Raw genomic sequence first — 13,377 nt, forward strand, 5'->3', positions numbered from 1 at the left:
CCTGGGTAGCAGGAATATCGGGAGGAGGGTGGATCTCTTCTGGTCCCGTTGTACTAAACTAGCGTTGGAGCACGCCCACCTTCTTCACGGTGTGTGCGTGCTCTGGCTAGCCAGGGGCCTCTGCATTGGCTGCTAGAGCTCTGTGCGGTCTAGCCAGCTCCCTTCATGGCTCCAGGTCCCATGCTGGAAAGACCTGGGTGTTGGGAAGAAGGGGCAGGGCTTCACTCCTGCCCTCCTGCTCTGTCTCCTCACATGCCCCTTGGTCTTGGGAAGGCTTCTCTCTCTCAGCTGCAACTAGATGGAGGTTGAGGTTGAAAGATCTCGTGATTTTTATTTGCTGAAAACAGAAGAATGCTGATACAAAGTCAAGAAAGTGTGAAGCAGGTAAGGATGCAGGAAAACCTGAAAAAATTAAAATCACACCAAATCATAATATTAGAGATCATCGATGTTAACATATTCAGTGATTTCCCTTTTATGCCTATATATACTATAAACACCTTTGCACACACACACATTTATTCACATGTAACTACTTCATGTCACCAGAAACTCTGGTAAACACCAGTTTTTAGTGGATCCATGGTATTTCGTGGCATGAATTTATGAAATCTAGTGACCAACTCCCTATTGTTAGATATTTATAAAATCTACTTAACCAAATCCCTGTAATTAGGTATATTTCAGTCATTTTCAGACGTTCAGTCATGTGTCATCACAAACTCAGACAAAATCATGACATCTTTCAAAGAAAATGCAGAAGGCAGTGGCTGGTTAAGAGCTCACGTTTGGGAGCTAAGGCACTTGAATTTGGGTCTTGCTTCCAGAACTAGTGACCTACGTGACCTTGGGAAAGTCCCTTCAAATCTCTAAGTCTCATATTATTCTGTTGTATGATGCGCGATCCTTAGTGATTTCCTATTATTGGAAATAAAAGTATTTTTTAAAAGCTACTTGCTTTTTTATCATAAATTTTTACTTATTTTCTTCTAGCAAGATTTTCTAAAAATGGAATTTGGGGTCAAAAGATAGACGTAGTTTAAGGCTTTTTATCTGTATTGCCAAATGTCAGTAGCTGATATTCTTTCAATAATATATAAGAAGACCTATTTCTTCAATCATAGCCCACGCCGGATTATGATTTTTAATAAATATTTGCTTTACCGCAATTTATAGCTTTACAGGTTTTTCTCCTTCCCTTCCTCATTCACCCATTCTGTTTTTTTACCGTTTTGTTTTGCACCCAAGACCAGCTGTACAGTTCATAGGGTTCAGTGTAAAATGAAAATGCAGGATTGCTATTCAAAAAATATTAATAATTTCAAAAAGGTGGAAGAAAATCTTTGAACCAAGTTGGGATTCTTCAATCACAGGGCCCCAGGTGACTGTGCAGGCCACGTGCCCCTGAAGCCAGGCCTGCTCAGCCCCTGGAAGCTGACCGCCTCGGAGCTCCCTGGCTCTCTGGCTTCTGATTGAGTTCAGTCAATGAGAAGCATCAGTGGAAGACGGGCAGGTGGAAGAGGGCCGCCGGGCGTTTCCTCCCTGCTCCCCCCACCTTGGTGCTGGAGTGCTGCCAGTGGCTGGGCCCCTCTGTGACAATAAATCGTGTCAGGGCGGCCCGTCGGTTCCAGTGCCCGCTGGGCTCTGGTAACGCTGTTTTCCCACCTTACCCCTACGAGCCTGAGTGGTAACAGCTTCTGGTACCTAAACAGGCCTTGTCGTTGTTCTAACTCTGCCCGCTCTTCTGCGTATGGCCCCTTTACTCCGTCCTCAGAATCCCAACTGAATGTGCCTTCTGTTTCTTGCCCAAACCCTGATTGATACACTGATAAAAACAGATGAACAAAGTACCTAGGCTGGGCGCCACAGCTTATGCCTGGAATCCTAGCCCTTTGGGAGGCCGAGGTGGCAGGATCACTTGCACCCAGGAGTTTGAGGTCAGCCTGGACAATATAGTGAGACCTTGTCTCTACAAAAATAATTTAAAAAACAAACAAACAAACAACTCACCAGGCCTGATGGCTCATACCTGAGGTCCCAGCTACTCAGGAGGCTGAGGTAAGAGGATCGCTTGAGCCCAGGAGGTTGAGGCTGCAGTGAGCCATGATTGTGCCACTGCATTCTGGTCTGGGCAACAGAGTGAGAGCCTGTCCCTGCCCCCCTCCTCCAGCCACCCCAGCTAAAAGAGAACCTCTTCATACAGGTGAAGTTAAGCATTCTTTCATTTATTTATTTATTTTGTTTTTGGTGAGTTTGCCTATTCTTTACTGGAATAATCATTGTTTTATCATTAATTTATAAAAAGCCTCTTGGCTAAATTAATATTTGACGTCATACTTGTTGAAAATACTTTCTCCAGTTTGTTTTTATTTTCATTTTTTTTAACATTAAGGTGTTTTAATCTTTATATAATCAAGTTTACTAATGTTTTCTTTTGTAACGTGAAAGTTACTTCCACATTCAGATAACTGTTAGATCTGTGACTATATATTCTTCTAATTTGTAAATAATTCGTCTTTTTTTCTCAAATTTACTGTATCATCTGTAATTTATTTTTGGTGTTTGGTTTGATGTAAGAATCTAGGTAGTTTTTTTTTTTTCTAAACGAAAAGAGAATGATTCCGGCATCACTAATTTATAATCAGTTCCTTTTATTTTGTCTTTTTTGTGTGTTTGTTAATCTCATGCAAATGATATGCAGTTAGGTCCTTGAAAGCAAATTTTGCCATCTTTTTAAGAAGAGAAGCTCACATAGTTGCCGTTAGCGTTACAGATCATACTTCCTTTCACTTAGCCCTTCCGATGCTTTCTACTTTGATGGTTCTTTGCCCTTTGTGTGTTCTCGGCCTCTTGCTATAATGATTTTGAAAGGTTTATTCAATTTTTGTCTCCACTTCTGATGCCCTTTAAGTTTTAACTAATTACCCAATTAAGTTTAATCAATTAATTAATACCAGACATAACATTTTCCAAATTGTCCCCCTCACGAACAATGAAGAAGTTAGCAGGGTGTTACTCATCTCTTTTCCATGGATTTTTCCATTTTTCAATTCAACATAACTTTATAAACTCATTATTACATAATCATGACAATATATAGCTCCCCTTTCAAAAATTATTTTGTTTTGTTTTTTGCCTTGGGTTGTAATAACCACATTATTTTTTTTTTTTGAGATGGAGTCTGGCACTGTCGCCCAGTCGGGAGGCAGTGGCGCAATCTCGGCTCACCGCAACCTCCGCCAAGTAGCTGGGATTACAGGCGCCTGCCACCACACCCAGCTAATTTTTTTGTATTTTTAGTAAAGACGGGGTTTCACCATGTTGGCCAGGCTGGTCTGGAACTCCTGACCTTTGGATCAGCCTACCTCGGCCTCCCAAAGTGCTCGGATGACAGCAATAACCACATTTTCAATTAAGTCATTCAATACTCTACACTTAACTGGTTTAAACTGTCCCCAGTGGAGATGATAATTTTGATACATTTCCTAGTTGGCTGGAATGCATCCACTAGCAATTAGAAACAGTGGGTGGAAGTGGGCACTGAAATCTACCCCAGACCAGGTAGAATTTCGGAGAACCCACTCTGTCCTGATTCTGGCCCGCGTCCCCACAGATCTGAATACCTAGTGGGAACTGGAGTGGCCACACAGGCGGAGCTGGGTGTGGCCTGAGCAGCTGCCCTGGACTCTCCTGTGGCTCTGAGGTCTGGCTGATCTGCTCTGTGGACCATTCCAAGATGGCAGACTGCTTGTTCATCCTCACTCCCTCTGAACCCAAACCATGCACCACTGCCCACTTTCAAGTCACATCCCTGCACTGCTGTGGGATGAGGAAGCAGAAGAGACTGGGATCCTGGAGGCTGGGGTTATGCCTCAGACTCTTTCTTCACTGTTCCGGAACCCTCTGGGCTTCCATTTCCTCACTGATAGAGTAGGGAGTAACTCCAGCAGGGTTCCTGAACGACAAAGCATGGGCCGCCTGCGTCACCTGCACAGGCTGACAAACACACAGGTTTCCCCAGACCCCATCCGTGCAAATACGGATCAACAGGTTGGGTGGAGCACTGAAATCTACCATTCTATGAAACACCCCTGATAAATATAACGCACAGGCAGCTTTAGCACTAGGGGGTCCCGTCTCTCCTCTCACCCCCCTTTCTTGATTCCGTGTCCTCTCTTTGCAGCATGTGTCGTTTTCTAAATCTTCTGGCTTCCTCTCCCTCCTGGTCCATCTGGGAGCAATTGGACCCTGTAACTCAGGGAAGGCCGCCTGCTCTCGCCGAGGCAGCTGCTGGGAGCAGCTGTCCTCACAGGGGCATGTTTCCCCAGCCACTGTCTGAGCCCCGACGGACCAAAACCTCTCCTTCTTCACCTCGTCTTTGTCCCTCTCCTCATCCCCCGTTAGGGATCTCACACCCTCAGGGATGCCACTCAACCTACCCTGGCCAGTGGCTTCTTCTCTTCAGCCTATAAATAAGCTTAAGTCTTTCCCATCCTGAAAACAGAAGCAAACCCAACCCTGCTTCATCCTTTGCTTCCTTTGAGCTACCACCAATCTTACCTTTTCCTTTAGGAGAGTTTTTTCACAAAAGCCTGTCCATTCACTGGAGCCTCACTTGCCCCTCAGGACAGGAGGCCAACCCCGCCCCTCTCCTGGCCTCTAGAGTGGCCGTGCCCAACGCATTAGCCACATGTAGTCTTGAGCACTTGAAATGTGACTTATCCAGAGATGTGCAGAACGTATCAAAGACACTGGATTCCAAGACTAAGTACAAGAAGAAAAGGAAGTAAAATATCTCACTAATAATTTTACATATTATTCATATGTTGAAAGAACAATAGCTTAGATATAACAGACCAAATAAAATATATTATTAAAATTAATCTCTCCTGTTTCTTTTCACTTTTTTTTTTTTTTTTTTTTGAGATGGAGTCTTGCTCTGTAGCCCAGGCTGGAATGCAATGACAATCTCAGCTCACTACAACCTCCGTCTCCCGAGTCCCGGTTCAAGCAATTCTTCTGCCTCAGCCTCCCGAATAGCTGGGATTACAGACAGGCGCCACCACGCCCAGCTAAGTTTTGTATTTTTAGTAGAGACAGTTTCACCATGTTGGCCAGGATGGTCTCGAACTCCTAATCTTGTGATCCACCCGCCTCGGCCTCCCAAGTTGCTGGGATTACAGGCGTGAACCCGGCCTCTTTTCACTTTTTAAAAGTGGTTGCTAGAAAATGTTAAATGGCATCGGTGGCTGGCATTATATTTCAATTGGGAAGCACTGTTGTAAACAATGATGACTTCAATCAGATCATCTGTGAAGGTTTTCCCAGCTGGATGTGGTAGGGTAGCGAGGTAGGGTAGAGTTCCTGGTTGGATGAAAGGAAGTCTGAGGTTTCCACAAAGTAGAGAAAGCCTGTCGCTTTGCATTTTTGTAGATACCCAAAGAATCAAGAGTTGTCTCCATGTGTGCATATGCTTGTGTGTGAGTGCCTGTGTGAGCGGCAGCCAGAAGGCTCTCCGCCGCCCCTGTTCCTGCGGGGTCTCCCCTGTTTGTGCCTGTCCTCGGAAACCTTTGTGTTTTCCTCCTTCCTCTCCTTGGTTGGGATTGAAAACGCAGGGACTGGATCTGATGCAGCCTTTGGTTTCTGAGAGCTCGGCACACTGACTGACTTGCAGGAGCTCCTGTCAATTCTCGCTGAATTGAATGGAAGTGAAATGGAAGTGAGAGCCCCGCCCGCACCCTGCGGTACAGATAGCATGCGTGGAGGTCATGAAAATGCTGCCCATGTCTTCCACGGCCACCTCTCCCCACCGCCACGTGGCACAAGGGCTGAGTGGCTTGCAGTCACCCGGGTCCTGACTAATGAGGGACTGGCAGTTGGTGGGGGCTGGTGTAGTTCTCAGTTGAAGTTTGCATTTTGAGAGCACAAATGACGTCTTGCCGTTTTACCTCTTCCGGTTTAGGTGTTAATCCCTATTGCACGGGAGAAATTGATTTTCCAACGACCAAGAAATCTGCAGCGTCCACAGACAGGCAGCCTTATTCCCTCTGTAGTAACAGGAAGTCTCTCTCTCAGCAGCTGGCCTGTTCAGCAGGAAAGTCTGCGGTAAGAATGAAAGGCGGGAAACTCGGAGAAGGGGGAGAAGGGAGGGGCCCAGCACTAGCAGTGGCTGAAGAGACCTTCCCAGTGGTTTTCTGTCCGCAGAACTACACAGGAAAGGGTCTCGCTCAGTAGGTACCAGCAGGTACAGCCACCTCTGGGCGGAGAACCGCGTTAGAAATGGTCATCCATTGAGCGCCCCCTTGTGCCAGGCACTTGCAACTGCTGCCACGTCTATGCTACCAGGAGCTAACATGTACAGAACACGGCCACGTGGGGACACCCTGAACTGTGGCTTTGCGTGGATCGCTTTATTTCATCTGCACATACTCCTAAAAGGTAGAAGAGGAGCTACAGTTGGACAAGTTAGAGGATTTATGCACGTTCACATTGTTAAGGAGAAACAGGGCTGGGACTTCCAGTCTGATCTTGACGACTCTGAAGCCTGTGCAAAAAGGCTTTTCACTCCTGTAATACAGTGATTTGCTTTACCAACATTGCCTCTAATTCTTAAAACAAGCTTAGAAAGGAATATGTTTATACATCTTAAAACCTATGGGACCAGAATGGAAACTGCCCTGGGTGCTCCTCAGTCCGTGACCTTCCCACTTCACGTGTCAGCTTGCAGGCAGAGAGCTAAGCACACATAAAGCACAATGTACCCTGCACGTGCCCACACCCCCGCAGCACGCGGTGCTGCACGCTGCCACTTTTGATCCCACAGCGCCCTCTGTCTGTAGCGTCTCACCCCTCCTTCTCTCGGCTCTATCTCAGCCCTCCAAAGGAAACTGCCCCAGCCTTCAAACACCTTCCTAAGGTTCCCTTTCACCTGGGAACGCTCCTGATCCCTCCAAAGGCGTGGACTTCACGTTTTCCCAAATGCCCATCAGGAGGCAACTGTGCTTCTCTCTCTGTGCTCACCAGCCTGTCCTGTGAGTGCCATTTATGTTAGCATTTCATATCACCAGCTGACTCTCCCAAGGAGGGCTCCATGGTGAAGCAACATTTCCCTGCATGGTACATAGTAGATGCTCAGTGAATTTCATTTCTCTCTTCCCTTCCTTTCCTTGCATCAATGTGTTTTTAATTCCCAAACTGGGAGGGTGGTGTCCCAGTGTTAGAAGAACATGGCTTCCCTGGTGCCTCCCTGAGCTAAGAATTTTCCCAGTTCCTGGTTTCCTGCACATCTGGGGTCATCTGCAGCCAGCGCTGGGTCCCTGAGGATTGGGCCAGTGGGTACTTCCTGGGGGAAGCTGCCTCATGCATTGGGATCCAGGCCCTTGGGAACGGGAGGCCTACCTGGCCGGCCGGGATGGGCTGGAGATCAGTCGGTGGTAGCTGCGTGGGAGGCTATGTTGAAAAGGAGGGAGGGGCTACATTCCACCAGGAAGGAGTGCTTCGGGAGATTAGCAGTGTTTAGGGGACGGGAGTGGGAGACACAGTTACTGCCTCTACTCACTTAACTCCTCAAAGTTTAGGAGGCAATTAGACACACCATTAATCAGAGCCAGAACCAGTAAGAGCTGTATAGATAGACAGACAGACACACACATGCACAGAGAGAGAGAGATTGTAATGAATTGGTTGGTTCATGGGATTATGAAAGTAGGCAGGTTCCAAGATCTGAACGGTGAATTGGCAAGCTGGAGGCCCAGGGCAGCCTATGCTTCAGACACAACCCGAGTCTGAAGGCCTGAGAACCACGAAAGCCAATGGTGTGGCTCCCTCCCAGAGGCCAGCAGGCTCAAGCCCAGGAAGAGCTGATTTTGCAGTTGGAGTATGAAGACAGGAAAAAGGCTGATGTCCTAGTTCAAAGGCAGTCAGGCAGGAAGGATGCTTTCTTGCTCAGGGGAGGTCAGTCTTTATTCACGACTTCAACAGATTGGATGAGGCGCACCTGCCTCAGGGAGGGTGATCTGCTTTGGCTACAGATTTAAATGTTCATCTCATTCAAAAGCACCCTCATAGACACACACAGAATAATGGTTGGCTAAATATATGGGCATCCATGTGGCCCAGTCAAGTAGACACAGAAAATGAACCACCATGGATGTGCGTGCGTGACTTCATGTTGACTTCATAGCAGCCCTCCAAAGGAGGAGGAGAGGGAGTTACCACAGAAAGGGTGTTTCTGGAAGAGAAGGAGGGAGGGTGGAATCCACAGTGGATGGAAAGGCCAAGGCGTGGCTTAGAGCTACAGGACCTGGGTATTTCCCGGGTGACTTTGGGGACAGCAGCCCATCAGGTGTGGGCAGTTGCAAGCCAACGAGAGAGAGGGCAATCCAGAGAAGAGGAGTTCACATCCAGGGAATGCTAGTAATAAAGAAAACATGCATTCCACGTTCGCTGCCCGCCAGACATGAGGCTGTGTGTTCTACGTAGCTTCGTGCATTTGTTACCTAAACAGCTATACAGCCAAGGGAGTACAACATAAAGAGAGCTAAGTACTGTCGATACCCACCTTCGACAGGTGCAGAGGCCATGGCTGAGAAGTTAAGTGGCCCTGCCAAGGTTATCTAATTATAGCAGCAGAATGGATATGAATGCGGGCAGCTCAGAGCCCAGGCTGTGCCGCTTCCTCTGCTCAGGTGTCATGGGGACAGCACCAGCCTGGGAGTCAGCAGCCCGGGCTCCTGGTTCTGCCTTGCAGCATCTCTGATATCAGAGAGCAGGGAGCAAGCAGCTGCCTCCGCATTCACAGCCCGTGCGTCCGCTTTGGTGGGCAATCAGGAAGCACAGCCTTCAGCCCCAGACGACTCTTTCCAAACTGTAAAATGGCGAAAGTAGCAAACAGTCTTAGCGTTTACAGTAACGACAAGAAACGTCTAAGGCACTTCCCATGTGTCGGGCAGCGTTCTAAGCACTCACATAGATTTATTCTTCAAAGCAGCACTATTAGATAGGCCCCATTAGGACCGTGCTTTTACAGCTGAGGAAACTGAGGCAGAGCCGGCTAAGCCACTAAGGCAAGGTCACCCACCAGCTGATAATGGGCAGAGCCCGAAAGAACCCGGCAGTGGGGTTCCTGAGTCTAAGCTCTCACCACCAAGCTGTATTTTCCCTCTGCAGGGCACTTCCTGTGGCTTCACTATTTGCAAATGAACTCTGCTTCTCATTCACAAATAGTTAATTGCCTGTCTGCCTACCCCAAAATTACATTCTGAGTTTTTTGGTTTTTGAGACAGAGTTTTGATCTTTCACTCAGGCTGGGGTGCAGTGGTGCGATCTCGGCTTACCACAACCTCCGCCTCCCAGGTTCAAGTGATTCTCCTGCCTCGGCCTCCCGGGTAGCTGCGATTACATGCCTGCCACCATGCCCAGCTAGTTTTTGTATTTTTAGTAGAGATGGGGTTTCACCATGTTGTCCAGGCTGGTCTTGAACTCCTGATCTCATGATCTGCCCACCTCAGCCTCCCAAAGTGCTGGGATTGCAGGCGTGAGCCACCACACCTGGCCACATTCTGAGTTTTTAAGTCTTTGGGCTGCTGCCCCCTTGCCCACCACCTCCTGCCTGGCACTTCTCAGTAAATGTCTTGGATGGACATAGTTTCAAGGCATACTGGGTAGCTGGCTTTCCAATTTCTACCTGAGATCTCAGTTATGAGGCCCGGTCCCGGAGACAGTGGGGTCTGTGATGTTAACCTGGACCTACTTCCTTGACAAACCTTAGTGAGCCTTTTGGCTGCTCATCTGCAGGGAGAGTGGGCTCAGCAAAGCGGGTTCCTGGAACCAAGGAAGTCCCTCCCCATCAGAATCCTGCCCACACCCCACTACCCACATTCCGGTCGTTATGCTGTGAGCAGTTAAGAGAAAGAGGACTTGGTTCCTTTCCGTGGCTGGGCTTTTCCCCTTCCCGGGGAGGCAGGCGTGTGCTGCTCCTGTGTGGCTAATCTTCTGTCCACTTGGGTTTCTTGTTGCAGGGCACTTCAAGGCCAACACGGTCCCTGAGCACAGCTCAGCTCATGCAGCCGTCCGGGGGCCTCCAGGCTTCCGTCATCTCCAACATCGTGTTGATGAAAGGCCAGGCTAAGGTGAGGAGGGATGGTGACCAACGGATTCCCGCGCGGTACCAGTCTCCGAGGAGCTGCTGTGTCCTGGGGAGGACGGGAATAGGACCGCCGGGGTGTCCTGGGGAGGACGGGAATAGGACCGCTGGGGAGGATGGGAATAGGAGGCCGGGGTGTCCAGGGGAGGACGGGAATAGGACCGCTGGGGTGTCCAGGGGAGGACGGGAATAGGACCGCTGGGGAGGACGGGAATAGGAGGCCGGGGTGTCCTGGGGAGGACGGGAATAGGACCGCCGGGATGTCCAGGGGAGGACGGGAATAGGACCGCTGGGGAGGACGGGAATAGGAGGCCGGGGTGTCCTGGGGAGGACGGGAATAGGACCGCCGGGGTGTCCAGGGGAGGACGGGAATAGGACCGCCGGGATGTCCAGGGGAGGACGGGAATAGGACCGCTGGGGAGGACGGGAATAGGAGGCCGGGGTGTCCTGGGGAGGACGGGAATAGGACCGCCGGGGTGTCCAGGGGAGGACGGGAATAGGACCGCTGGGGAGGACGGGAATAGGACCGCTGGGGTGTCCTGGGGAGGACGGGAATAGGACCGCTGGGGTGTCCTGGCACATCAGAAGAGACAAACACAAAAGCGGCTCGTCTTTTAAAAATCACAGCTGCCTGAGTTCAAGCAGCGCACAATCTTCTAATTAGACAACGTGCTCATGTTCCTGTAAAGAACGCCATTCCCTGCCCCCTGCCTTCGCGCTTTCAAAGCTTGTTCGTGAATTCATTCCTGGCAGACTAGTTCCCAGGACTTAATTTTACCTGATACATAAATCCAAATTGTTTACAGAGATTTCTGGATCCTGAGTTTACCTCCGCCATTCAGATGTTGGCATAATAAAGTAGGGACCCACATATTCATCTATGAAAACATGTTACCTACCGCATGTTCAATGGTTGATGGTGCATTTTGCCGTCAGTTGGAGCCTCTGGAAGAGTCAGAACGAACTCCACCTCTCTCAAGATGATGAAGCGTCACACCGATCTCTGCTTCACGGCTGAGAGATCTCCGAAGGGGATGCAAAAGTATTGGTAGTGATAGTGAGGTAGGGGGTGGACACGTTTGCACTGCTCCCAAAACACGCCACCTTGTGCGTAAGGTCGACTGCAAAGTTCTCAGACCAGCCCGAGCAACCCATTTGCTGAAATAATGAAAGGGTCATTTCTTTATGTAATTTTGCTGTGTGGTATGAGGGGAGGCCCTAATTGCTACTTATGGTCTTTGCAGGGGGAGGGGCCCCACCACACACCTCAGGTCCTCTCTCCCTCCACCCTCCTGTCCCTTCTGTCTCCTGGAAGCTTAGCAGGGAATAAAAGAGAAGTCAGACATGAGACATACTGGATGAATGCTTCTCTCCTCACAAGGGAGTAACTATACTTCTATGCTGACGTTCTCTGAACAACCCCATTTTCTGATTAGTAAATCACAATGCTTTTTCCCCTTGAATTTAGGTAGAAGTCACTTTTTAAAATTGACTTTTAAATGGTTTGCGGTGCTTGAAAGAAGGTGAAATGGTAAAGGCCACCGAAACTCAGGCACAGATGACCAAAAATGGTTTCAGTTATCTTGATGTGAACAAAATGAACATTCAGATTACTCAGAGGAGTAATCGTTACAAGCCCGGGGGATGGAAGAAGATGAATCATTTGATACAGAAATCCTCAGGTACAGAGCAGGGATGATGAGTTCAGAAACAAAGCAGGCTTCCCACTATCTGGCAATACAACCTACACCCCAAGATCTGTTCACTAACAGGATGACAAGTAGCAGTGAAACAGGGGGAGGAGTTGGAGCCGGAAGGGTCAGCGGGTGCTGGAGGCAGAGTCAAAAGCAAATCACGCGATAAAAGCAGCCACCACCAGTGGGCCTTGTGGTATGGGCTTTGCAAGGGTAACTCCTTTAATCCCCAAAACAATTCTCTTACTATCTCCGTTTTATCGGTGTGGAGCCAGGCGCACTGGCTCACGCTTGTAATCCCAGCACTTTGGGAGCCCTCCGGTTGGAGTCCTGGAGTCGGAGACCAGTCTGGGCAACTTAGTAAGACACTGTCTCTACCAAAATAAAATAAAACAAAAATTAACCTGGTGCGGCGGCACACGCCTGTAGTCCCAGCTGCCCAGGAGGCTGAGGTGGGAGGTTTGCTTGAGCCGAGGAATTCGAGGCCACAGTGAAATGTGATAGAGCCATTGCATTCCAGCCTGGGCAGCAGAGAGAGATGCTATTTCTAGGAAATATCTATGTATGTATGTGTGTCTATAGATATGAAGACGGACGGGGGACCTGGGAGCTTGCAGGACTTGTCCAAGCTCACTTGGTTAGTGAGCAGCTGAACTAAGGCAATGACCCGAGGCGGCCTGACCCCTGGGCCTTGTTCTTAACCATGATGCCATCCTGCATCCCCAGGGTGGGTGAGACTTTGAGTCTAGGGCAGTTGTCTCAGCCAGGATGAGGCTAGGGGCCCATGGAGGAGCCCTGGAGGACCTCCTACCTCACCTTTTCTTAAGCCTGTGTTACTCCCAGACACCATTCGTCCTGCCCATCCTGGGACACACACCACCTTCACCAGAGGCTTAGAACAGCTCCCCACCCACGGCTCTCCCACTGACTCCCCACAGCGCCAGGAAGAGGGCAGACAGCCTGCTGTCTCTGTGGCACCGAGTGATGCTGCCATCTGCCAGGCCGTTCTAACTCACTGGCAGGTCTGCAGGGGGCGCTGTGCCCACCCTCCCTTCTCTTCCTGCCTAGACCTCACTCAGCCTTTCCCTGGACTTCCTGCCCGCCATCTCTCTGCTGCCTCCTGGCTGCTCCCCAGCTGAGACTACCTGAGCTAATGAGTTTCTCCTCCCAGAGCCACCTGCGCAATTCCGAGATATGTTTATTGGCTCCTGGGAATCACCTGGGACGATGGCAGATAAAGCAGGTGCAGGAGGGAGAGCACGTGATTGGAGGAGGGATCGTCCTTGAGAAGGGGAGTGGGGAGCCTTTGGTGGGAGAGGCGATACCATTGTAAAGCTGCTACTATTATTACTGCTGTTGATATTTGTATGATTGCTGCTAGCTATTTTATTTTCAAACACAACCCTGTGAGGTAATAACATCATTATTTTACAAGGAGGGAAACTGAGGCACGAAAGCAGAAAATGGCCCAGGATTGCCAACTGGAGGGAGAGAGCCAGGGTGCTGGTCTCCATCCAGCCTCCGGCGAAAGCTCCAGAC

The 13,377-nt window shown here is 49.3% G+C and overlaps 1 protein-coding gene across 4 annotated transcripts in view; it reads left to right on the plus strand.

The window, feature by feature from the left end:
* The window catches only part of IL16 (interleukin 16), a 114,835-nt gene that overhangs the window by 68,704 nt on the left and 32,754 nt on the right, over positions 1-13,377 (plus strand). For all 4 annotated transcript variants that reach the window (XM_021674372.2, XM_064366137.1, XM_012466941.3 and 1 more), the window contains exons 4-5: positions 5,963-6,105; positions 10,020-10,130. In XM_021674372.2, coding sequence (XP_021530047.2) covers positions 5,963-6,105; positions 10,020-10,130 — 254 coding nt within the window. The remainder of the gene's footprint in view (positions 1-5,962; positions 6,106-10,019; positions 10,131-13,377) is intronic.

This window comes from Aotus nancymaae, unplaced genomic scaffold (assembly GCF_030222135.1).
Source record: "Aotus nancymaae isolate 86718 unplaced genomic scaffold, 86718_ANA_hifiasm-v0.15.2.pri h1tg000064l_0, whole genome shotgun sequence".
In the NCBI taxonomy this organism is placed as follows: domain Eukaryota; kingdom Metazoa; phylum Chordata; class Mammalia; order Primates; family Aotidae; genus Aotus; species Aotus nancymaae.